At 39.2% G+C, this 24,507-nt stretch overlaps 1 protein-coding gene across 1 annotated transcript in view; it reads left to right on the top strand.

Annotated features, from left to right (window-relative positions):
* Positions 1-12: 12 nt before the first annotated feature.
* USP53 (ubiquitin specific peptidase 53) overlaps positions 13-24,507 on the top strand; it is a 28,470-nt gene continuing 3,975 nt past the window's right edge. Inside the window, exons 1-15 of the mRNA XM_018083885.3 lie at positions 13-31; positions 5,874-6,579; positions 7,900-7,992; positions 10,970-11,104; positions 12,088-12,201; positions 12,288-12,370; positions 12,679-12,784; positions 13,185-13,331; positions 13,826-13,975; positions 14,456-14,627; positions 15,608-15,754; positions 16,394-16,537; positions 16,873-17,602; positions 19,324-19,397; positions 24,212-24,311. Of these exons, the coding sequence (XP_017939374.3) occupies positions 6,436-6,579; positions 7,900-7,992; positions 10,970-11,104; positions 12,088-12,201; positions 12,288-12,370; positions 12,679-12,784; positions 13,185-13,331; positions 13,826-13,975; positions 14,456-14,627; positions 15,608-15,754; positions 16,394-16,537; positions 16,873-17,602; positions 19,324-19,397; positions 24,212-24,311 (2,339 nt within the window). The 5' untranslated portion in view covers positions 13-31; positions 5,874-6,435. The remainder of the gene's footprint in view (positions 32-5,873; positions 6,580-7,899; positions 7,993-10,969; positions 11,105-12,087; positions 12,202-12,287; positions 12,371-12,678; positions 12,785-13,184; positions 13,332-13,825; positions 13,976-14,455; positions 14,628-15,607; positions 15,755-16,393; positions 16,538-16,872; positions 17,603-19,323; positions 19,398-24,211; positions 24,312-24,507) is intronic.

Here is a 24,507-nt window from a genome sequence, read left to right as displayed (position 1 = left end):
AGGCTGTCCGGAGCAGGAAATGCCAGTACAGGTAGTGTGGGGCTGTTTGAAATTTAATCACTTCGCAGTGTTTTGGGGGCAGAGCTGCTTTGCCGTGCTCGTGCGGATGGAGTTTCGGGGGCGTGTAGGTAGGTGCGTGCAAATGGCATGCAAATCATCTGCTTAGCATCTGGTGTAAGTTTACGTTTATCCCCTTACTTTGATTTTCGATGCAAATACTTTAAAATCTGCTTTTCAGAGGAGTCACGGCTTGTTCTCTCTACGTGTATTTTTCCCTTCCCAAAATAAGTGTTTTACGTATCTCTACTTAGTGCTTTATTTCGCGCGTGCAACCCACCCCCCCAAAAAAAACCCCTCGAACGCTTAAGCTTTTTTAGCTTTGAAGCTACTACGATTATTTTGAGAACAACAACTTAATTGTGTGAATAGTGTTGTGCCTGACTGATGATGCAGTATTCCCTTCCACCTCAAGGCAATGGAAAATGCACTGACTGACTTTATTAGTAACTGCTCTTATTTTTTGTAGAATGAAAGGGTGATTTTTGGTGTCGAAATAGCGAGACCTAATGTTGTAATCTGACTACAAATTAGCCTCGTCAAATGATAAATAATCCTTTCTTCCCCTAACAAATTGCTGCAAAGTAAGAGGTATTTGCTGGTTATTTTTTTAAAATATCAAATGACTTGTATAAAAAGTTATTATCCCGAGCCAGTGGGATGTTGACAGTAAAAACACCTAAAATATGCACTCGACTTTCATATGAAAACTTGGTAGTGCGGGATCCTTTTTGGTCATAGAGTGTACATGATGTGCTCCTGACAGCATTGTTTTTGGGTGTGAGACCCAGAGGGCTTCGGGGTCAGGGTATTGGCACTGTCACATGTTTTGGTTACGCTGCTTTCCAAGATCTTGGTAGCAGCACTTTGTCCTTTTTTCTTGGTTAATGCCTCTCGGTAGAGGAAAGCAGTTTAGTCGCTTGAGGGACAATAGTGATGGGAACAAAACCCATTCACAGAGTTCTTCAAAAGTCTCGTGGTTTAAGCAGAAACAAGCTGGAGTTTGTCGGGGCTGGGTTAAATGGTGATGGGTTGACACTGGATCAGAATTTTAGATGTGTGGGTAGAGTGAAATGTTTGTAGGTAGGTTTGTGCAGGATTTGTTCATGAAGAAACATATGAAGTGTAGTGATTCAGACATTGAAACGTTCCTTTTTTATTTTTATTTTTTTCAAGACTGGAAAAGATGTGTGGGTTTAAAGATGATGCTCACATTACCATTCCTTTTAACTTGGTTATGCAGTTTTTTTCCTGGTGACTTAAGGAATCGGAAAGCTTTTTGGGAAGGAGCAGAACTTGGTATTTTGCACTTCTGTTAATAATAATAAAACATCTGCAGAGAGAACTGAAAGGCAAAGGCAGATAATCTGGGATAAAAAGGCAAGTGTGAAAATTGTCACTGTAAGGGTACATTCTATCTTTTTAAAGCTCAGGAAAGAGTACATTGTAGTCTTTGAACAAAAGATGGAGAAACAAAAATCTTCTCTAGTGTTTGTGCGATGATTCACTGTAAATGCTGGCCCGTGTCATGGGCTGGGAATTTGTATTCTCCAAGATCTTTACTCAGAGTTCCCATTGGAGCCATTTCTAAAGTCAGCTTCTAGTCGTAGCAGCCCAGAGAGGCTGAGCTGTGAACCTGTTGTTTTGGTTTTGCTGCGAACAGGGAAGTTTTTATTGGAACAGCTTAAAGAAAAAAATTGTGTACTTATATAAAAGCCATCTGGGATAGCATCTACGCTTCTGGTGCTCCCATCCTGAAAGGATACAGAGGAGTATGACGTGCAAGAGCAGTGGTTTGGCATATGAGGGACAGCTGAATGGGTAAGGGCTGGGGAAGAGACAATAGAGGTTTTTAAAATAGAAATAGTCTGGGTTGAAAATCTTCAGGGATTGTTTGGAAGATTTTCTAGAAGAGATACCATCAAGTACTCCTTTGGTGTCTTGGGGACTTCTTGAGTGAGTGACTGAACAAGAAAGAATGTGTCAAACCAATACCAGCCAGTGGTAATACACTGGTATTGGTCTTGTCTTGTAGTGTTGTTCTTGTTTTGTCTTATGTGTCTTGCAAGTAAGTGCTATTAAGTGAAGTTTTTCTCTCTCTCTGATGTTTCAAACAGCGAGAATTTGCATTCCTGTAAACATATGTCTTTGACAGCTTTTGAAGTGAATACTATAATTTTCAAAGACAAAGACTGGTGACTACTAAAAGCATTTCATGTATCTTCTGGTGCATGAGATCTGCTGCCATAAACAGTTTAACAGAATGCTAAAGGTGGAAGGGGACAGGATATGTGCAGGGACCAACAAAATTGTGATTCAGCCCCATTGAGGTGGATGTAAGAGTTTATTCCTTTCAAATTTTGGTCTTTTTCTAGTTTTAAAGCAGCTTCACTGTTTGTTTATTTGTTTTTTTCCAGTGTGGGGAAAAATCATTGCAGCCTCCAGCACTGTCACAACACAAATCAGATTTTTGTTCTGCTCACAGAAATCGGCAATTTTAAATGACAACCTTTTGAGCCATGGAAAAACACTCAAATTCTCGCAGTTGCAAGTTGTTGAATTTTTGGTGGAGTTCATTCTGTTGAGGAGGAAACAGTAACCCCGGTCCTAATAATGTTGGCTCACTGCAGAGAACTCTAGTGGTTACCCATCGTATTTTACTCCCTTGTAATGTATTTAATCACTCTTCCCTCACAATTTTTGTTGTCTTGTGTCTCAATTCCTAAGTTATATCAGTTTAGGAACTGATTTACCAGAGTTGTCAGACTGTTGGGCGGGTTGCCAGGCTCGGCACAGAGGTGTGAGCTGCAAGCAGAAGCAAAAAGCTGTGTGGCTTAAAAGTAACCCCAGCACTGGGCATGGGCAAGCTTTGCCATTAGGCAGTTATGCAACATGCTGAGAGGAGTTGCAAAGTGAAGCTGAGAAGATGTAAATAGCAATTCTTCAGCCAAATTTCAGAGACACAAGCAGTCAACTACTTTTGAACCCATTGGCAGGTTTCCACCCAATTTGACAGAAGGGACAGAAGCCTTAAAGATGATTATGTACTTATAAAGTGCATGAAAAGAGGCAGCTGGCTGGAAGAGAGAGACCTTGTAAGAGGATGTGAGGAGCAGAGTTGGCATATGCCCCAACTAGGGAGAGAACTGTGAGAACTGAGCCATGAGACATAAAGTTATCAGGAGCCCAGGCACTGGTAATTCCAGTGTTCACAGAACCAACTGCTTATCTCATCAGTTTTATCTACATGGATATCAAAGGTGCTTAAACCTAAATGTGCTCGTAGAAAGTGATTATTTTAGGTAAAATAGCACTGATGTGTAAGCTTTAGTGACACTGTTCTTATGCTGAGAACTCTGTGGCAGCTGCAGTTCCATTCGAGGCTGTACCAGCACTGCAGGTGATAACATGCAGTTTTGCTGACAAGTGTGTTTGTTATTCTGGAAGCTGGAAAGGCAAGTGCCGGAAATTTGTGACAGGCGTGTATTTTGTCCTGTAAGGCTGCACAACTAAGGGTAGCCGGGTGCTTGATGAGATCACTGATGACTGAAGAACAGTGACTGAAATTGGGCAAGGTGGAAGAACTTGGGCTGGTAAACAGATATTGGTTTGAGAGCCCATAGCCCTTGTTTGGTTGAGAAGAGTTGGCAAAATCAATTCCTTTAGTCTGAAGGGCAAGAATATTTCTTTTAACTCTCAGCTGCTAAAAATTTCATGGATTGTGTCAGTAACACTGTGTGAAATAACTGTTTTGCTGAAAGATTGCACCCATTGAAGACTTGGTGTGGGGTGGGTTCAATCATAGAATGGGTTGGGTTGGCAGGGACCTTGAAGACCATCTTGTTCCAACCCCCTGCCATGAGCAGGGACACCTTCCACTAGATCAGGTTGCTCAGAGCCCCATCCAGCCTGGCCTTGAATGCTTCCAGGAATGGTGCAGCCACAACTGACTTACAGTCCATCCTCAGTCCCTCACACCTTTGTCACGGCAAGAGCTTACAAAGAACTGGTAAACCCCAGTGCCTAATAAATGCTGCAGTGCCCTTGGCAACACTGCCTTACCACAGCCAAGTCAGGGGGCTTCAGTTCCTAGTTACAGTATGAAGGATTGACTTTAGGTTATGGCAGTCAGTGCTCCGAGTCCCAGTCACTTCAAAGTTCAACCAAACATGTAAAGTTCAAAATAAACCTCCTCACCTTAGGGAGAGGCTGTGATGCCAAGTTAATCCCTTTGCTTGTGGCCCCACTGGAAGGCTCATTTCCAGTGCCCCTCTTACTAATGAGAGAGCAGCTGTGCACCACGGGCTTTGATTCGGGGCGTTAGTGGAGAAAGAAAAGTGTTCTGAAACAATTTTTGATTAAGTGAATCGTGGTAACTTTTCCTGAAACCCAGCCACTAAAGGCTTGGTGCATGGAGTGTTTGTTCTAGGGCACCCCTGAAATGCAAGACAAAATAACTTCTGTAAGTTTTCAGTGAACAGATGCTCTTTGCCTTGAGTTGTCCTGGAAGAACTCTTGTTTCCCAAGCAGCACATGTATTTCTAATAAGATCTGAAACTGTTATGCATTTCTAGTTATTCTCTACATTTCTTTTTCCCTCCCCTTTCCAGGCTTATTGAAGTGAACATAAAGAAAACAAAATTGTTGCCTGATGTTGTGTCAAGGTCAGTTTGCAGTGAGATTTCAGAATCTTTGCTCAGTGCTGCCACAAATCACACTTACCGTCTCCAGTATTATTAAATCAAATTACTTACGGGTGAGATACAGTAACATCAGTAAACAAACAAAACCCATCTGATTATTCATGGGGCAAAAGAGACTTTTGGTTATGTTCCAGTTATTGATTTATGGGTTTTTTTTATAATGCAAGCAAGTACCAATGCTTCTTTTAAATAAAAGGGAATGGTTTTAGGGGTGCAAGACTTCATGTGTGCTTGTAAAACCTAAGGTGAGTATCTCACTTGTAATGTGAAGCCAAATTCACTTTTTTTTATTTTTTTCTTTCCCACATAAGCAACCCTAATTGCTTTGGCTTATTTAAATTTATTCTGCTCTGTGCTGTTACTTCAGATGTTTATGTGGGTGATGCAGTAATGCCAAACTGGTAAAATAATCCATTGTTGTGAGAGAGTCACTGCTCGGGCTCTCCATGTGGTGATGTTCCGGATATGGAACCATTTAACTTTAACCATGGTCCTCCAACAATGAGGGAAACAACTCCAATTGCTGGGGTTTGAAAATCTTGGAATGGGTTTTTGGAGGCAGTGAACAGAATGTTCTTGCTTCGCCATTAGCAATGTTTTTCTGGGTGCTTTGAGAATGCAACTAGGTTAAAGACCTAATTTTTATGGAGTGTTTTTTAGGTAGCACAGACTTCTCAAAGCTGAGTACCAGCTGAGAATCCATCTAGAATATTGAAATTAAAACCAACTTAGGTTTTCCAGTGTTGAATAAAAATATTTACTTCTCGGGAAAGTTTTTATTAGACTTGGAGATTCAAAGGTAGAACAACTCATGTATTATACGGTCTTTTTAGAAGATGTTGCATGTTGGTAGAAGAACCTTTATAGTAATTTTATTGTGGTCTTTAGAGGTATATAATAATTTAGAAGATATTTTATTATGATAGATAAAATAATTTAATTTTTCTGCCTTAAAATTTTTTTAAAGTAGTGATTTTTTTCTCGTCTTCTTCCCTACTTATTGCACCTGCCAATAGATTAAGATATTGTTTTAGCCATGCTCTTTTCTGATTTAGGAGGTCTCTAACATTTTGGAAATTTTTTCTTAAATCTTCTGTTTTTTTCCTATTTCAGGTGCACTGGAAAGAGAATGAAATAAGCATGGAGTCTTCTAAACTGGAATATATTTCACGGGTCACAGTTAAAAGTAAAAAGAAGATGGAAGGGAATGAGAGAACAGGAGTATAAAGCCTGTCAAGAACTTTCCATTTTTGTGATTATATGTATAAACTCTCGATATAATACAACTTATGGTTTATAGTAACACTTTACTGATATCCCAGGAAGGAGTCAGTTACTGTGCAACTGGCTTAACAAGAAGTTTTATTCTAACTTCTTTGAACATGTTTTAACCTTAACTGGACAGCTTTTATTTATTTTTTTTCTTTTTTTTAAAAGTCTGAGAGTTAAAAACTTTGTTTAGCTGTATTTTTACTGAGACACCGATTCCTGACCGATGGCTGACAGCTGCTGATGGAAAATGGACTTAACCCCATGAATGGTTACCATTGCACAGAGTTGAATGGAATGCCATGGCTTCAGAAGTATTCTCGTAGAACCACCTTCTTTGCCTTGTACCCATCATATCCTTAAATATTTAAGCGTTAAACGTTGCAATTATAAACTCTAAAAAATAATGGCATGGGTGAAATTCCTAAGAAAACCTGGGGGAAACCTTGGAAAAGTTTATCAGCCTGGAAGCATACTGTCCCTGGCCCCTACAAAAGGCTTATTAAATGAACCTGGACAAAACAGCTGCTTTCTTAATAGTGCTGTTCAGGTAAGAAAAAACTTGATTTATTAAACATTTTTTGAGTAGACTTTCCTAAGTGGGTGAGGGAAAGAAAAATGGCACTTACAGAAAGAAGACTCTGTGTGGAAGGAATTCTACTCAGCATTTCGTTTTAAGGAATTGAGAGTATTCAATATTTAATGTTGCAAAATATGGCAGGATGTTATTTTATTTGCGTGCATCAAGAACTGTCAGAAAAACTTCCCTTTTGCATTTGGAAACTTAGGAGTCAATAGATGTATAGACTTCCTTTGAAAACTGGAAGGCTTAAAAGTGGTATGGATTTCAATGTGGGAGGTAGGAGAGGTAATGCTGTGCTGTGTTTGTGTGTGGTATCTAAATGTGTTCAAGATAAAAATGGGGAGTGTTTGCCGGTTTGCATTCAATGGGAACAGCATGACCTATATTCTCTTGCAGTTCTGCTATTTTTGCTTAGGGTGCCCTAAAATTAAACCCTATGTAATTTTACTTACAGTTTTAGGCAATCCTACTACCCCCCAACACATCAGGCAGTGGCTGATGGTTGGTGACTGCCCGTTTACAAGCAGGAATGCGTTCCTGTCTTTGCTTTAACCTCCCTTCAACCTTCAGAACTGAGCTTTGGACTCTGCTTTTCAAACGCATCCCAGTTCATTTAAGCTTTTATATTTATAGATAGGATATTTTTTCCCCTGGATTTGCAGCTGTTCTGTTACTGTGCATCTTCCAAACTCATTTTTGGGGAGGTTTATTTTTATTTTTTTTTTAGCGGGCGACTTTCTGAACTGCTTTGTGTGTACCTGAGGCACTAGATACTGAAAGCATTGTACTGTAGCCATGCTGATATTACCTTTATGTAGAGTAGTTACACAGATAAAAGGTAGAAACACACCTGTTTAAGCGCTAGAACTATTTTGCACTGTGGAAAAACAAATGCATTTCAGCAATCATTTTAGTTAAGAGCCCATAAGAATGCAGTATAGACTTATGTAGAGCTGTAAGAAGGCTGCTACAACCCCTGTACACAGTTTAGCTTGCTGCTTGTTTGCTTAGGAGTCCTTAAGCTCTTTTTCCAAAGTACATTGGTTGGAATAGTTTAAAAAAAAAAAAAGAGATTGAAATTTCAAGAGGTGAATGCAAAACTTTCACTTCCACCCCCACAGTTTACCAAACTGAAGGCAGAGGACCACAATTCTTGCAGCAATGTTGGTACTTAAGTTGTGCATTATGTGAAATTGGGGAAAAAAATTAACGGCTGCTCTATGTTGTGCTAAATGAGGAACCTTCAGAAGTCATCACTTACTTTCTCTGGAACTTTTATTTTTATAGGTGTTATGGCAACTTGACATATTTCGACGAAGTTTAAGAGGTTTAACCGGACACGTGTGTCAAGGAGACGCCTGCATATTTTGTGCTTTGAAGGTAAATAGTAAATTTAGGAAGAATCATCTTTCCAAACGAGGGAAGAATAATTTAAAGGACTTTTATTACATTCGTATCATACACGTGCCCGGGTGCCTCTCTGAGTCATTCTTGTGTAAAGAAACAGTTTAGATATAAGGACATTTGTAACAGAAGTATTTTCTTGTGTTTAAAGGAGAAATTTTACAGTACACAAAATTTAGTCTAGTTAAACATAAAACTTCTGTCAGTGTGAATAAGTTATGCTGTCTTTTAAAATATGGTAGTAGATATAGTGATATATAGAGCTGGGCATCACTTATCTGGAGGGAGCTGAAAGGAACAACACTATTGGAAAATGTTTCATTGAGGGAGTGATTTTTGATGGTGCTAAATTGTAGGCAAAGGTAAGCCAAGTATTTAAGAGTTTACCCTCAGGGAGCTGAGTGAGTGTTTTATGCAAGAACTGTTGGCAGTGACGTGTCCTTCAGGATGTGTATAATCTATGTACCTGGTATTTTTTCCAGTAATTTTTAGTGTTTATCATCATTGCAGTATTGTACAGCTAGTTTGGAATGTGTCTCTGTCTTTTTCCAAACATATTTCTTTTCTAAAAGGTGCTGTTTCATTTCTTTGGTTAAAATGTTTAATTTTAAAAAGCCAGCAAGTTGAGACTACACATATTCAGACTAACTTCCTGGGGCTTTTATTCCAACCTGTTTCAAAGCTCCTGACTCTGCAGAACTCATTGGGACTTCTTGTTTCCCCAGTGTTTTGATGCCAGTCGTGTTCTTCTGTGTGCTGGGCACTTGATCTCTTTAGTAAAGTGCTGACCCGTCACTGGGGCATACCTGTGTTTTCAGATTAAAGCTTGTTTCTGTCTTGGGCTGGTGGCTTTAGTTTACGTTCAACATCACTTTAGGCCACCTGCCAAAACAATGCACTGCCTTCAGCTGCTTCATGAGGCTGCTCTGATTTAGGACTTGGAATTTTCTTTATTCTTTCAAGCCTCTGTTCTTGAGGGATTGATTACTCCACGATGCACCTTGTGGGATTTACCTAAATGGCTTACAGTGCACGAATGTTTTGTGTTGCCTGGACCGACATCTTCCCATTTTGATCAGTATTCCCAAGAATACTGATAAGAAGTGGTATTGCTGCCTGTTCTGAAATTGGTTGGAATGGAATTAGTTATTTTTTTAACAGTATAGCTGTGATCTTTAACTCCCTGGCCTATGTACTGAGCTCAAAACCTTGCAGTTAATTCGTTTGGAAGTATCTGTCCTCAGCTGTTATGTACACTACTGGTTTTGCTTTCTTGGCTCTTTAGAGACGCTGGTTGAGTAATTCTGTTTGTTTTGTGTTCAGAACCTGGGGCAGTTTAATTTTCATGCAATATATGTGCTGGATGAGGATGCGTTTCAGTAACTTGTTTGTGACTTCGGTTGGGTTTTTTTGGGGTTTTTTTGGCTTTGGTTTTTATTTTTTTCTTTTTGGCCTTGGGCTATTTTAACCCTTTTTACTTGTTCACCAATTGAAGAAGGATATTATCTACATACAGCTTCTCCTATAAACTAAAAGCATAGCCAATAAATTCTAGCTTACCTCAGTTCAATCCATTATCTCTTTCTTTTGGTGGTGTTCAAGAATTAAATATGCTCTGTTCTTTTTTGGATAACACTGGGGTGGGACTTTGACTGTGCAGGCCACTAAACTGAGCATACATATCTGCACAACTGCTTAGCTGTACTTTTTTTTTTTTTTTTAGCTGGACATAAAAAGCTCTGTTGCATACCAAAAATTACCTACAGCCAAAATGAGTATTGATGAAAGTTTTCAAAGGAGAGCTAACTTGTATTTTCAGACCTGCTAAAAACTTCATTTTGAATGTTTACGTGGAGAGAGTGACTGTAATTTTTATCAGTAGTCCATGCTTTTTATTTTGAGAGGGAACTTTAAATATTTAACAGACACCCTGGAATGCATCATGGTTAAAACACTAACTTTTGTTAGCACTGAAACTTTGCTTATCTGTTGCATCTTTGCCTTCTATCCAAAAGATTTTAACCATAGGAAGCCTGTGTGAAGAATGCATGTTATTATTTATGCTTTACATGTCTCCTGCTGATTTGCTTTGTCTCTGTTCTCTTCATTTCCCTCTAAAGCTTGACTTAGAATTCTTGACAGTGGAATATAGACCCTGTAATATCTGAAAATATATAATTCATTTAATAGCTTTTAACTTTCAGTTCTTTCAAAATCAACCTGCCCTGCTTGCTAAATGATGAGGTCACTTGCATATGTATCTGCCAAAAAGAAAAGTAGCAGCCAACTCACTCTTCTGGGAAATGAAGGGAAAATCAAGTGCAATTTATTATTGTGCTCTGGAACTGCAGATATTGACCTGTTCTCTTGTATTGGGTGCACTGGTTCAGCAGTGAGCTGATTTAATAGCAAGGATTATCAGCACTCCATCTAATTTATGGGAGATTTTTACATATCCATAATTTTAATAAACATACATTGCCCTCTGAAGTAGTAATGGAAATGCATTATTTAATGAGTGATAGGTGTAAAACTAACCTGAGTGGTTTTACATTATGCCCTAACAAATACACACCGTCTGTAAAGATGAGATACATATGGATGAACTGCTATTCCAGTGGCCAAATTTAAAAAGCTGTATAGTTACAGACCAGGGGGTGTGTTGCTTTGGGGAGCTCAAGTCAATCATTTGCACTTTTATATACTCTTATGTTGTTGTTCTGTTGGATCAAAGTTCACTTTGGTAGCATAACTTCTTATCATGGAATCGGTAACAGAACACAGAAACCAAGTACCTCCAAGAGAAAACAGTAATTTTTAAAGTTGCATGGGTTTATAAACATCATAAATTCAAATATTTTATGTATTTATTCAAGAACTGATGTATTTGTGTATAACTGGGGTGTGTCTGGTCAAGTGGGCAATGAAGCTGAGTAACTGTGTTTCTTCCTAGGCAATCTTTTCCCAGTTCCAGCACAGCCGAGAGAAAGCCCTCCCGTCGGATAACATGAGACACGCCCTGGCAGAAAGTTTCAAGGATGAGCAGCGTTTCCAGCTTGGATTCATGGATGATGCAGCAGAATGCTTTGTGAGTATCCCTGTGGCAGTGAAGTAGAACTGTGTTAGTTTAGCTGATGCCAGGCTGGCCTGTTGCTTCGGTAGCTCCAGGCTCACAGGGAGGATTCGAGTAACATAGTGCTCCTGACCTTCTTTATGGCAGTTTAGGGCAGTGAGGATGATGAACTCTGAGTCACTCTTGGAAATTTCTGGGTGGAGAGAAGCGCTATCTTCTGAGGAGAAGCAGTACCTATGGATTTGAATGTACAGTCTGTTCTTCATCAGCTGTTGAAATATATTCCATTACAACTCGCCAGCTCATTGCTGAATTCTTCTGCAGAAGAGATTTCCATTTTGTTATCCAAGAGGGAAGGGATACTTGAAGTAACCACTTGCTGTAATTACTTTCTGGCTGCTTTTATTAAGTGTCTCACTGAAAAACATGAGCCATTAGTGTGGCCATTAAAGATGACTCCAGATGGCACAGAACTCTGGTAAAGAAACCTTTCAAAGAGCTCCTGTGTTAGACAATGAAAATGTTCACCATAAAACACCTCCAGTATTAACTTTCAGACATAGATCTGAAGGGCAGAAAACATGATTGCTGCTTCAGTTACTTTCAGCTTTGGACATCTTTTGGAAGTATCCACAAATTAATTCCTCCTACCTGCATTTTCACCTGAAAGCAATTGTTTGAGATCTTGCAGTCAGGTTAATAATGGATTGCAGTCATGAAAGAGAGCCTATCATTAATGTTTCATCTATTCAAAATGCATTTGAACCCTGAACTAATCAGCTGTCTGATCTACCTGACTAGACTCGCTTCTTCCCATTACCTCTGGTATTTTAGGCAAAAGATATAAAAATGGCCGTGCAGACTCAGGGGCCAAACTCGTGGCAATCATAGTACTTTTTGGTGCCAAGGGGAGTAGTTGGGAGTATTAAATTGTAACATTCCTCACGTACTCTGACTTCATCAGTTCAGTTTGTATTTACCTCCATGTTTCCTTTCAGGAAAATATCCTCGAGAGGATTCACTTTCACTTAGTGCCAAACAGTGAAACGGATATGTGCACTTCCAAATCCTGCATTTCTCACCAGAAGTTTGCTATGACGCTGTATGAGCAGGTCAGACCTCCATCTGATTGCTTTAACAAAGAACTTGTTTTCTCTGTGCTGAGTAAATAAAACCTGAAGTATTTTTGGTGTTGCAGTGTGTCTGTCGCAGCTGTGGGGCATCGTCGGATCCGTTGCCTTTCACGGAATTCGTGCGTTATATTTCCACCACAGCCCTCTGGTGAGAGCTTTTCTTTTGTTAACTCACTTCTCTATATACACCCTTCTAACACTGTGCCAAGCATGCCAGAGAAATGCTGTTAAGTGTTAATGTATTTCTTTGTTACCTTTTTGAGCTACTGTCCAGAAATAACATTTGGATTTCAAAAGCAAGACGTAGAGAGAGCTTGACAAAAAAAGTTTGTACTGCCACTGTTTGACCACTGTATACTTTCTTTCTAGTCATACAATGTAGTCAATTGAGAGTTGGCTGAAATCTGTTGACTCTTAAGAAGTGAGATCCACAGTGATGTCATTTATTTTTTACAGTAATGAAGTAGAAAAAATGATGGAGAGGCACGAACGTCTCAAGCCAGAAATGTTTGCAGAATTGCTGCAGGCAGCAAATACTGCTGATGACTACAGAAAGTGTCCTGTAAGTAAACAAAGATGTTACATTACTTTAAGATACAAGGGAGAACTCTTCAGGATATTAAATCAGGCTAAAGTATTCCCCTAAAAGCAGGGTTACCCCTGGATGCTTCGGCACAGACCAGCTTAGGATGAAAAAAACCCTTAAACTTATATTTTATTGCTCCAGTTATTGAGATTTCAGTTTTAAGGTGGTGATTGGTAGAAGTTAAGCTGTAGTCTTCATCAGAAGGATTTTATGGTGAAGAACGTTACTCTTAAACATCACAACTAAATTTTAGAATTAGAAGAAGTAGCAGAATTTTTGTTGCACTGATTCTTGTGTAATAACTCACCTTTGGACTTCCATTTTTTAAACATCTCTGTTTTCCCTCCCATCACATATTTTTTTTCCCTTTTTCTAGAGTAACTGTGGCCAGAAAATAAAAATTCGTCGTGTCCTCATGAATTGTCCTGAGATTGTGACAATCGGCTTAGTCTGGGATTCAGAACACTCTGATCTGACAGAAGAGGTTATGAGGAATCTGGCTACACAGCTTTATCTTCCTGGGGTACCTGACCTAAAACTTACTATTTGCTTACTCTAGAATTTAATTTTTGCATGGATTTTATGGTTATGTAAATATATCCAACATAGAAATACTCATATGTATTTTTAAAAAGCACAATTTAACTTCCACGTTTATGTCTGCTTTTCCCATTCTCTATAACGTGCTGCTTGATGTAGTTTCCATGAGAGGGAAAAGTCCTGTCAGAAGTGTTGGTTTTTGTGCCCAAGTACAAAGATTAATGTAGGTGTGTTCCTAGTTGAAAATCGAGAAATATAATTTTCAGCTGGAAATTTGTGGAATTATTCCAGAGCATTCATATTTTACTCTTTAAAATAGAGCTATGAAGTCCAAAAATCAGTATTTATACTTAGGAAAAACTGTATAATGCTACAGGACAGTCAATACCAATTGCCTTGGTGAAATGCCAGCAGTAGGTCAGGAAATGAAGGCTAAATGTTTTACACACGTTTTAAAATAGATAATCATTTTTACAGCTGTTTTATAGGGTTACAGACGAAAATGCCAAAAATAGTGAGCTTTTTCTTGTGGGAATGATTTGCTACACGAGCCGACATTACTGTGCCTTTGCCTTTCACACCAAGAGCTGCAAATGGGTGCTGTTTGATGATGCTAATGTAAAAGAGGTAAATACTGGGTTTACTCCTACCAAATTTAGTGATCTTTTCTTTTCTAGAGTGCGTTCTCCTGACACCGAACTTGAAGAAAGTCGAGGCCATGTTTTTATTTTAATAAACGTTTAGTTTTGTAACTCAGTTCTCACAAATCAATTTTGGAGCTGGCTTCGCTGCTTTATAGTCGTGCCCTGCAAATGCTGAACGTTTCAGGATGTTCATGCACTTGTGCAGTTGAATTTGCACTTCTTTTAAAGAAAAAGAAGACACTGGCAGTTGTATTCATAGGAATGATGTTCTGATTGTTATCCCATGTATTATTATTCTTTCTGCTGCAGTTTCTGTACACCAATGTGCTAAAAATGTTGAATCTTCATGTACCTTTGGAATTAGGCATTTGGTACCGGCTGCTTGACAAATTACTCTTTCTGTATTTGGCTTCAGGGCTGTTGGTAAAGTTTTGAGGTTTGTTTTTTGTTGTTTTTTTCTTAGATTGGAACGAAATGGAAAGACGTGGTCTCCAGGTGCATTCGGTGTCACTTCCAGCCATTGCTGCTATTTTATGCTAACCCAGATGGCACAGCTGTATCTCCAGAGGATGCACCAAAGCAGATTATTCACTGGTCTCAGTGTAAAACAGCAGGAGGAAATGGGGAAGACTTGGGTAATTAGATATATATCTTTTTTTAATAACAGTATCAGCTATATTTCTGAAATGGGGTTTAAAAAGGAGGAGGTAATGGATTGGCTGCTTTGTTCTTATCAGTCATTATCTAAAGAGTCTCAAAAGAAAAGAGATTAGTGTATATAATCAATGTTAGAACTGTTTGGTTAACAAGGGAATAAAAATTGAGACTAATGGGTAATGGGGAAAAAAGATGTTCTGTTGTAGATTGGTCAGAACTGCTTTGCACAACTTCAGTAATTTGAGAAGAAAATCGTAGTGTATTTGTAGATGTGGGTGTTCTTATGTGTGTATTGAAACATTTAAAATACCTTTTCAAAGTGCTATAAAAAGATGTTTTAAAGCTTCATGCACATATAGAGATAGATTTGGAGCATGTGTGTCTATGTGTGTGTATATATATATATATATATATATATAAATACACACATATATGTATGTACAGAGAGCACAGTTCAGAACTTTGGGAAAAATCAAAAGGAGCTTCAGGAAACTTCTTTTATCTGAGATTCGTGTACAATAAGCCTCACTGTAAGAATCCAGCCCTTTTGGTTCTGCAGTTTGTTCTGCTGTCTAGGGTTTTTCAAATTATTTTATTTTAATCTTAAACATATCTTACAAGTAAATTAAATAAAAGCCAAATTGAATTTGACATGTTCCTCTTCACACAATGCATAGTGATGTGGCATAGACTGCTTCAGGGAGGAAAGAATTGAGGACCCTCTTCCACTACAGGCTACCACTATAAATATGGCAGTATATCAAATATTACAGAACCTTATTGCCTAGTACAGGGAAATGTAGTGTAGGTTTTAGTGAGGGTTTTCTTCTGTTTTGTTTTTTTTTTTTTTTAATCTGCAATTAAAAAGCTTTCTTTTTTTTTTTTTTTTTAATTTAGATATTGAAAATTTTAACTTGGGAAGCTTTTTCTGTCTAAAGCCAAATGTATTGTTTGACAGGATTTGACAAGCATTCTGCTGCTAAATCAGAGCACGTGAAAGAGAATGGAATTGGAGACATTAATCAAAGGAGTAATAAAAAGCTTCAGCCAGATAATTCAGCATTCAGTAGAAGCCACATTCAAGCGAGTGGTGGTAGAGGTCCAGGTATGTATTCCTCATTCCCACCCAAAAAACACCCAGATATGTCTTACTATGAAATATTTCAGATTATGGCATTTCAGGTGTGTGATAACCTCAGGAGCAGAAGTGTTTCTAGAGGAAGAATCCCATCACTGACTGACTGAGTTGCTGTTCAGACATTCGTTCAGTGTTTTAAGTAATATGTGAATATCTGCCATGGAATGTTAACTTTTCCAGAAAACTGCAAATGCAGAATATTTTTTATTGCCCTCATTATTCCTTCACTAAAGTGGCTCTTGAGGCCTTGATCCATTTCTCAATCATCATAAAGCTTTCCAGTCGTGTTGTTGGTCGAAAGGCACATTAGTGACTTGAGGCTGAGGTGAGGCTCTGTGGATCACTGGCTACCTGAGGAACACTCTTCCCCAACAGTATTGTGATATGCAGCATTATTTGTAGTCCTGTATGTTAATGGACTTTATGTTTGGGGGGAAATCCAATTTTCTCAATCTGTGTTATGTAATCCATCGGTCTTTTTAAGTAGTACTAATATAAAAAACTTAGGTTATGGTCCCTCAATGTTTGTGTGTTTTGATACATTTGTGTGTTTTGGTGGTGAATGACTTCTGAGTAATGGTCTTTGACAAGAAGTGTTTTTTGCAGCTAAGTTGGGTTACAGCGATCAAAAGGACAGGCTGAAGGACTTATCCAGAGAGTGTGCTCAGAAAGCTGCTGACATGAAAAACTTCACATCCTTACGAAAAGACGCGGACAGAGGACCAAGGAAAGAGTCTGGGAGACAAAGAGGTACATTTTAAAAATGTGACCAGAGAATCCACGGGTTAAATAGCTTTCTCCTTTTGAGAGAAATTCAATATTCTGAAATATGTACTGGATTTGTAGAGATACTGTAAGAAACATTAGTAGAGTAACAATATCAGTTAAATGACCACTTCCACCCTGGAGGTGTTCCAGGTCAGGCTGGATGGGGCTTGGAGCAACCTGGTCTAGTGGAAGATGTCTCTGCCCATGGCAGGGAGGGTTGGAACGAGGTGGTCTTCAGGGTCTCTTCCAACCCAATCCATTCTCTGAAACATGAATGAGAACTGCAATGGAGCTTTTTTTCCTTTTGTTCTTACAAGATTTGATTGGGGAGGACCGTTCCAGCGTGAAGTCGGGGTCTCCCCCCGTTGGGAATGGCCTCAGGCACTGCGTGGATCAGCGGATATACAGCAGCCAGGGAAGAGGCCCCTACAGGCACGACAGCGCACCTCACCCAGCAAAGCTTTCTGCACACGTGCTCGCATCAAATAAAACAGAACCTTTTGCTGCTGGGGAGAAACCAGCGACAAGGACACGGCCTGACGGCGTCACTGGCTACGATACGGACACCAGTCAGGACTCCAGGGACAAAGGAAGCGTCAGCAGCAGGAGCAGAAGTAAAGGTTGGAAACCGATGCGGGAGACGCTGAACGTAGACAGCATTTTCAGTGAGAGCGAGAAAAAACAGCACAGCCCAAAGCACAAGGCAAACCTGAGCAGTAAATCTAAGCACGAAAAGGAGCGCAGCTTTAACCACTGGCCAAAAGAGACCCAAGGGCAGAAGGGTTTAATGACTATTTATGAGGATGAAACGAAACAGGATACGGGAAGTCGAAGTTCACTGGATTCGGAGGGAAAAGGGAACGCTGAAAAAAGCAAAGGATTTACAGAGAGAAAAGTCCATGGTGATAACTGGCAAATTCAGAGGACAGAATCTGGATATGAAAGCAGTGATCATATCAGCAACGGATCTGCAAATCCGGACTCACCTGTTATTGAAGGAATCAGTCCGGCAGATGTCAAGAGTGTGAAAGAAAGTGCTTCCTGCAGGTAATGCTCATGCTCTTAGTGCTTGCATAGATGCTATTCATAGAAAACCAAGCTGTTCTAATATTTATGTATTTTGTTCAGAAAACAAAAAACCCAGGAAAACGTGCTTTGGAACTTGCTTGGGGTCAGGCATGTGGAAGGCTGGAGTGTGTCTAGAAGTAAGGGTGTGGGCAATCAAGTGTCCCATTTGCCTTCACACTGAGGCTGCAGCGCTGGTTCCCTGTGGAAGGCACTGAGCCAGACACTGCTGAGCCTTGCTGAGGGACAGGGTGTGTTCATTCCTAGTAATTGCTACACTTCTTTACTCAGGAGATTTTTAGACTGTGGGCAACTTTCCAGCTGTAGTAGAACACAGTGTCCATATAAACCGTACCTGTAACATTTGTACAGACAGGCCCTGACAAGGAGATGGGATTGGCAGTAGGTGACTCTTGTGTGCTGTTACTACTCACTGTGCAGAAATTCAGTGTTCTAGAACACCTCAGATATATGTTGATCACCTGGTAATTGATAGACCTGTTTGAAATTACTAAAACTGGCCAAAAATGTGGTTAGTAGCCATATTTTATTAGACTTACTTAGAAGGGATGTATGTTAGGAATTAAGTATCCTGTTCAGGGATGTTGTGTAATCTCTGTCTGTGAAAATACTCCTAATCCAGCAGGATGTGATCCTGGGTATGGAGTTGATCCTGCTTGACCAAGGGGGTTTGGACTAGATTCCAGCTTCAGTTTATGTGGTGCTGTGAAATAGAATCCTCCCACATGCAGTTTTCTGTATTGTCTATCTTAAACTGTTAGTGGAAGGATCCTACTAGAACCCATCTATTCTTCTTTCAAATCTTGCTTATATCCTTAAAATGAAAGAGCACAGATAGAATCACAGAATACCCTGAGTCAGAAGGGATCCAGGAGGATCACTGAAGTCCAACTCCTGGCTGTGCAACAGGACAACTCCAGGAATCACACCATGTGCCCGAGGCTGTTGTCCAAATGCTTCTTGAAGAGTTGAGAGGCCAAGCCTGGTCACAAATGATTGCTACATCTCTGCAAATGTTTGGACATATATTTTCATGAGAAGTTATTTTATGGGAAAAAACAATAGCAAATACCAGGAGATGAAAAGGCTTTGACTTCCTTCCAGTACCTGAAGGGAGCCTACAAGAAAGATGGAGAGGGACTTTTTACAAGAACCTGGAGTGAAAGGACCAGGGGAATGGCTTCAAACTGAGAGAGAGTAGGTTTAGATTAGATATTAGGAAGAAATTGTTTACTGTGAGGGTGGTGAGGCACTGGAACAAGTTGTCCAGAAAAGCTGTGGATCCCCCCATCCCTGGAAGTGTCCAAGGCCAGGTTGGATGGGGCTCTGAGCAACCTGGTCTAGTGGAAGGGGGGTTGGAACTGGATGATTTTTAAGGTCCCTTCCAACTCAGGCCATTCTGTGATTCTCCAAGTGGAGATGTAAAAGTTTAGAACTTATTTCATAAAGTATTGTAAGAAGTTATCAAAGCAAACTTTTTAGTTAAAAACATACAAAATGCAGCTTCCATAGTGAAATGTCTTTGATTATTTTGAAACCACAAGAAAGCAAAATCAGTCATTCTTGTCTGTCCGTATTAAAAGATTCAGGTCATCCTAAATTTTTGTGGATCAGCACAGGCTGCCACATGTGGGAGCAGTGCTAAAAGCAGTGTTCAGGTCACATATGTGCTTCTTTTACAGCGAACAGAACTCGTCAACCAAAAAAGCTGAGCATGCGTTACATCCGGTGCCCCAGCAGAACAGAAACTTCCATGGTAAGAACTCCTAGAAAGGTTAAGCTGTCAAAAAGTATTTGAGATGTACCAGAATTTGAAAATGTATTAATATCACACAAGAGATGGGCAGATTTCTGAATAGCCTTTTGTATTTCTTATCATTTTGCTGCATAAATTAATGTCTTCATCTGTCGCAAAATCAAAATATGTACGTACCGTTTAAAATTGCTTTTTTTTTTAACAAGCCATAACCAAATATTTCAAAGTTAGGCAATCTGTGTATCAAGTTGGCTGTATTTCAGTGTATTAGAAGAAAATTGGCATGGAATTTGTGGCTGTTTTGACCATGATGGAAGAGGTTTTCTTATATACTTATTTTCAGTCGAGATCTCTCTTACTGACTCATCATAGCCTGTGTACTCTGTCTTCTTGAAAATGGCAGAGGAAATATGTTTTGTGGGTGTTTTTCCTGCACAGTGAATTAGAAATTTTCTTAAAGCTTTTCAGTGAGTTATACTGATGGATGAAGATGAAAAGCGTTCATATCCTTTCTTTGCTGTTGTTGTTGGTTTTGTTTTGTTGGGGTTTTTTTGTTTTGGCAAGTGGGCATGTTTCTCCTCCCCCTACCCCTTGCCTCACCCCGCAAAAAAAAAACCCAACCCAAACACAAAAAACATTGTAATTTTTTTCAGTCCCTGTGTTTTCCCCAAAAAGCATTTCCATGAACTTTCTTGGTGGATACTAAGGAAGATTTTTTTTTTTTTCCTTAAAGGTCTGGGTGGACTGTGGCACCATTTGTTTCCCTTCAAGATATGAAGCAATATCAGGAAGAAACACTTGTAATAAGGAAGTCTACTTCCTTTTACATACTAATATGTCTGCTGGGGTTTTATAAAGTTGATAAATGCCTTGGCATATAAATATTATAGGTCAGCTTGAGGCCAGCCAAAATCATTATCTGCTGTTGCTGAAACAATGGAAGGGTGCTTGTACAAAGAGGGGCAATAAATATTAGGCCACTTCCTCAGGAAACATTTGATTTTTATAGATATCATACTTCTTTCCAAATAATGTATAGTATAGTTTCTCCTAGGACTTAAAGTAGGGAGTGGGGGTGCTGCCATACCACTTCTACCTTTTCTATCCTTATTCTAACCTATTTTTTGCTTGTAGGAAGAGAACTAATTTGGTGTTTTATTACAAAAAGCCCCAAACCCCAAACTGAGTTGCATGGAATGCAAAGATCTGGTTTTGCACGACATTCACTCTGCTTTAGTTCTGCACTACACCATTCTTATCAAACACACCTGGATAGGAAAAAAAAAAAGAAAAAAACACCAGTGAAAAACACATAAAGGACTCTGGTGTGAAAAATAGGTGGGTTAAAACAATGGTTGAGCTTGCAATGAGTGTTCTCTGGAGAGAGTACTTAAGTATACTGAAAACTTTCAACATTTTACAAGCACTGTACATTTTCTTTAAAAAAGTGTGGTGATTTCAGGTGATCCTTAGAGTTATCATTAAAAAACTGATGATAGGATCCCATCTAATCAGTTATTTTAATTCAGTAACTAACTTTTGAATAGTTTCATAACAAAAATGTATGTATTTAAATCAGTTGTGAAGGTCTCATGTGTGCAAGTTTTGGAAAATAATACTTTTAGTGGAACGGATTAATGGACAGAAAAGGTAATCTGAAGAATTTGATCATTTCACATGTGTATTGGGCTCAAGATTTATTTAGTCTCAGTTTTAAAAGTGTGTCAGGACACCTTTAGCAAGGACAAGAGTAGTCATTTACATGTTTCAGTTGTGTTACCTATGTTTTATCTCTGGGTGTTTATGAACAAGACTTGGATCGGTAGGTAAGAACCAAAGAGGCTCCCAGAAAATAGGACTTTTAAAAAAAAATGCTCAGTCCTTTCTGAGAGAGGAATGGAATGTAAGAAAGCTTCGTTAGGCTCTCATGGCAACTGCAACAAATATGTCTGAGTGGGTTTTCTGTGTGGAAAACTTCTTATGGAAATAATGTTGGACTTGTAATTCTGCCCGCCGTTTGTGTAACTGTGCTTTTCCAGCTCCTTGTTTTTAACTGGAGCTGAATAAGGAAGGCTACTGTTCAGCAGTTGAGGAATTCTGTCCCTGACTTACAAAAATAAACTTATTGTTAGAGCATTATAAAGATAGAAACACTGGATCACGCAGTGGTGGGGAGATCAAATGGCTGCTGCTTACACTGGCAGTGAGCAGTTGATAACTAGTGCTGAAGCAAAGGTCCCCCAAGGCCAATCCCTAATTTGTGTGGCCGGATTTTGGCAGGACAACACAAATATTGAGTAAGCAGATATTCATATTAAGCATAATTCATATTAAGGACTTAGTGTTTATGAAGCTTGAACTTGATGAACTGAGGAGGAGAGGTTTTTTTTTGGTTATGAGGAACATGTGACATGAGCAGTGTGAGGGCAAAACTTCCAGCCTCACATTCTTCCAATTGAAGAATGATGACTATAATTTTAATGGTTTTCCTGTTAATTAGTAAGCTCAGTAGCATGAGAAAACTCCAACTGAAATCTAGAATCATCCTGAAGCTCTGGTGAGTGTGTGTAAAGAAGAATCCAAATTGCCTTTGCTTCCAAAAGGTACAGTTCCTTGAATATAAGGATTTCTTTTTTTCCCTGAAAATTGGTCACCATTTTTAAAAAAATAATATTTTATTTTGGACAAGTTATAACGTGTTTACCTTCTTGACTTGGATTATGTTCTTGTTCAACATTTCCAAAGCTTCCAGTAAGTTTGCCTATAATTTCCACTTAATTCAGAAAATGTCTGGGTTAAGAGAGAGGAATTTGCCACAATATGTGTTATGAAAAATAGTACAATTTGGTTTTTTATTGATAAAGTTATTTTAAAAAAAGGTAGTTTTTTTTTTTTTGTAGAAAAGTTTCCAGGAAATGTGCAGCTAAAACACATTAGAAGGAAATAGAATTTAATGTGGAGTTGAGTTTTTGTTGGAGATTTCTGTATTTATGCTCATGTGGGGTTTTTTTTTCCCCACAGAAAGCAGATTTTTGCACGTGTTCTGTATTTGTAAATGGAGATACCAGAGGAGAAGTTCTGTCCTAACAGTGGGCTATAGAACAGATATTAATACCGCGGGAATCTCGATGGACTACTCAGACGTGCAAATAGGTGTTCGTAAATCTTAAAAGCAGGCAGTTTGTACCTCCTAAAACAGCTTCCTCTCATTTACTGCTCAGCTCCTCGAGCCCCATTGATAAGGATGCCGGGCTCGGGCTGAGCGCCGCGCTTGTGCCTCCCCATATTTAGGTTCGCAGAGGACGCGGAGCCAAAATTCCCGATGGAGCCGGCGTCCGGTTTTACCCGTGCATGGCTGTCCTGTCAGCAGAAGGGAAAATAACAGGTCTATTTTTAAGCCCGGCTGGAATTCTGCGGGCACGGGGTGCCGGGGGAGCCGCCTGGGCTGTGCTGCCGCCCCGGGCCGGCCCTCGGTACTGCCGCGTCCCCAAACTAAACCATCCCGCCCGGCACCGCAGGGAAGCGTTCTCCCCTTGAAACGCTGCTCTCGGTGTCACCGAGCTCACTGTGAGGTGGAGCGGTTTTGAACTGCTGCTTTTTTCAGTGTCAGGACGTGAAGGAAAGCCACAGGGGTCTTTGTCTCTTGTGCTGTATGCTGATTTAGCCGCTGCTACCTGTGTTCTTGCTCGAAGATGGTGTCTTTAGTCTTTCATCACTTAAAGACAGGGCAGATATCGACCATCAAAATGAGCATCACCCAAAGTTTTTTAGTTTAACTCTGTTCTGTTGTTGGGCCTTTGACTTGTGTGTTCATGAGTCAAAAGTTCAGTGACTTCTAATACTTAAACTTGGGGAAGTAACAAGTGAAACAGGTGCGTAGTCATGAGTCTAGTCTATACATAGACAAAATAAGCCATTGTAACAATAATAATAATAATAATAATGCCATTCCTTTGAATGGCTTCAGAGCAGGTGACTGATTATAATGGGCTAATCACTGCATTAGGAAGACTTAAGAGCATCTATCTCTAAACAAACAGACTGTTGCTTGTCACTTGCCAAGAGAGTGTTTTATTCTATGTGGTGTTGACACGAATACTTCAATGCTTCCTTTATTTACTGTTCATCAGGAGCTGCCTTGTTCAGAAATTGTGTATTTTGGGGGAATGGTTTTTTGCCTGTCAGTAAAACCCTGGCCCAGGCACTCAGTGGTGTGTGTTTGGGGCATGTGAGTGACAGTGCTCTCGGTCTGCTCAGCATCTCTGCGAGCTGTACAGTCTTGCTCTAAGGTTTTAATCGTTTCAAAGAACGTATTTCTTTAAACCCACATACAAAAAAAAACCCCTAAAATGTCCCAAATCCCTACATTCATTTGATGTAATGATTATTACATGATGTGAAATTTAAGATTTCGTAAATAGTTTTTATTTTGTAATTTAAATGATTTAGGATGGTGGAATAAGCAAGCATGGTTTAATAAAAAGCTGCTTTTGAAACTCTACTTTTAGTAAGATTAAATATTAGGGTGATGCTGAAAGTGTGTCTATAGGACTTCAAAATTGTGATAATTACCTATTTTCTGGTAACAAAAAACCCAGAAAATTTCCTCCAGATTATTTAGCATTAAGGTGAGATCTGGCCACCTGTCACAGATTGTCTTCAAAATGGCTATTTTGATTAATCTCAAACCCTGAAAGGCATTAATTGTCCTGTTGTGTTGTGTGTTGTTTGTTTTTGTAACCTCTGAGCAATTACAAAGAAGGAATTGGACTGTATATATGCTTATTTTAAAATACTTTTTTTTCTACCCCCAGATTTGAGGAAAGACCAGTTCAATTCTGAAGTTAACTACAGACCTCATGTTGGTTTCCCAACAGAATTACATTTGCAGGTGCCCAGTCCTCCAGTAAAGAGGTAATTAATACTGGCATTCATTTACTCTATAATCGTTTCAGAAATATTGAACTCTGTTATGTTACAATAATCAATATTAAGCACTGAAAAGCTAAGGTATTGAAAGTTTTGACAATCAAGAATCTAAACACAAATTTAGCAGGCAAAAGTAACATCCAATATTTGAAAAGTGGATGTATCAGTCACAAGGATGCTA

Source organism: Manacus vitellinus, unplaced genomic scaffold (assembly GCF_001715985.3).
Source record: "Manacus vitellinus isolate BGI_N305 unplaced genomic scaffold, ASM171598v3 scaffold_69_pilon, whole genome shotgun sequence".
Classification (NCBI taxonomy): domain Eukaryota; kingdom Metazoa; phylum Chordata; class Aves; order Passeriformes; family Pipridae; genus Manacus; species Manacus vitellinus.
This window is presented reverse-complemented; position numbering and strand designations above follow the sequence as displayed.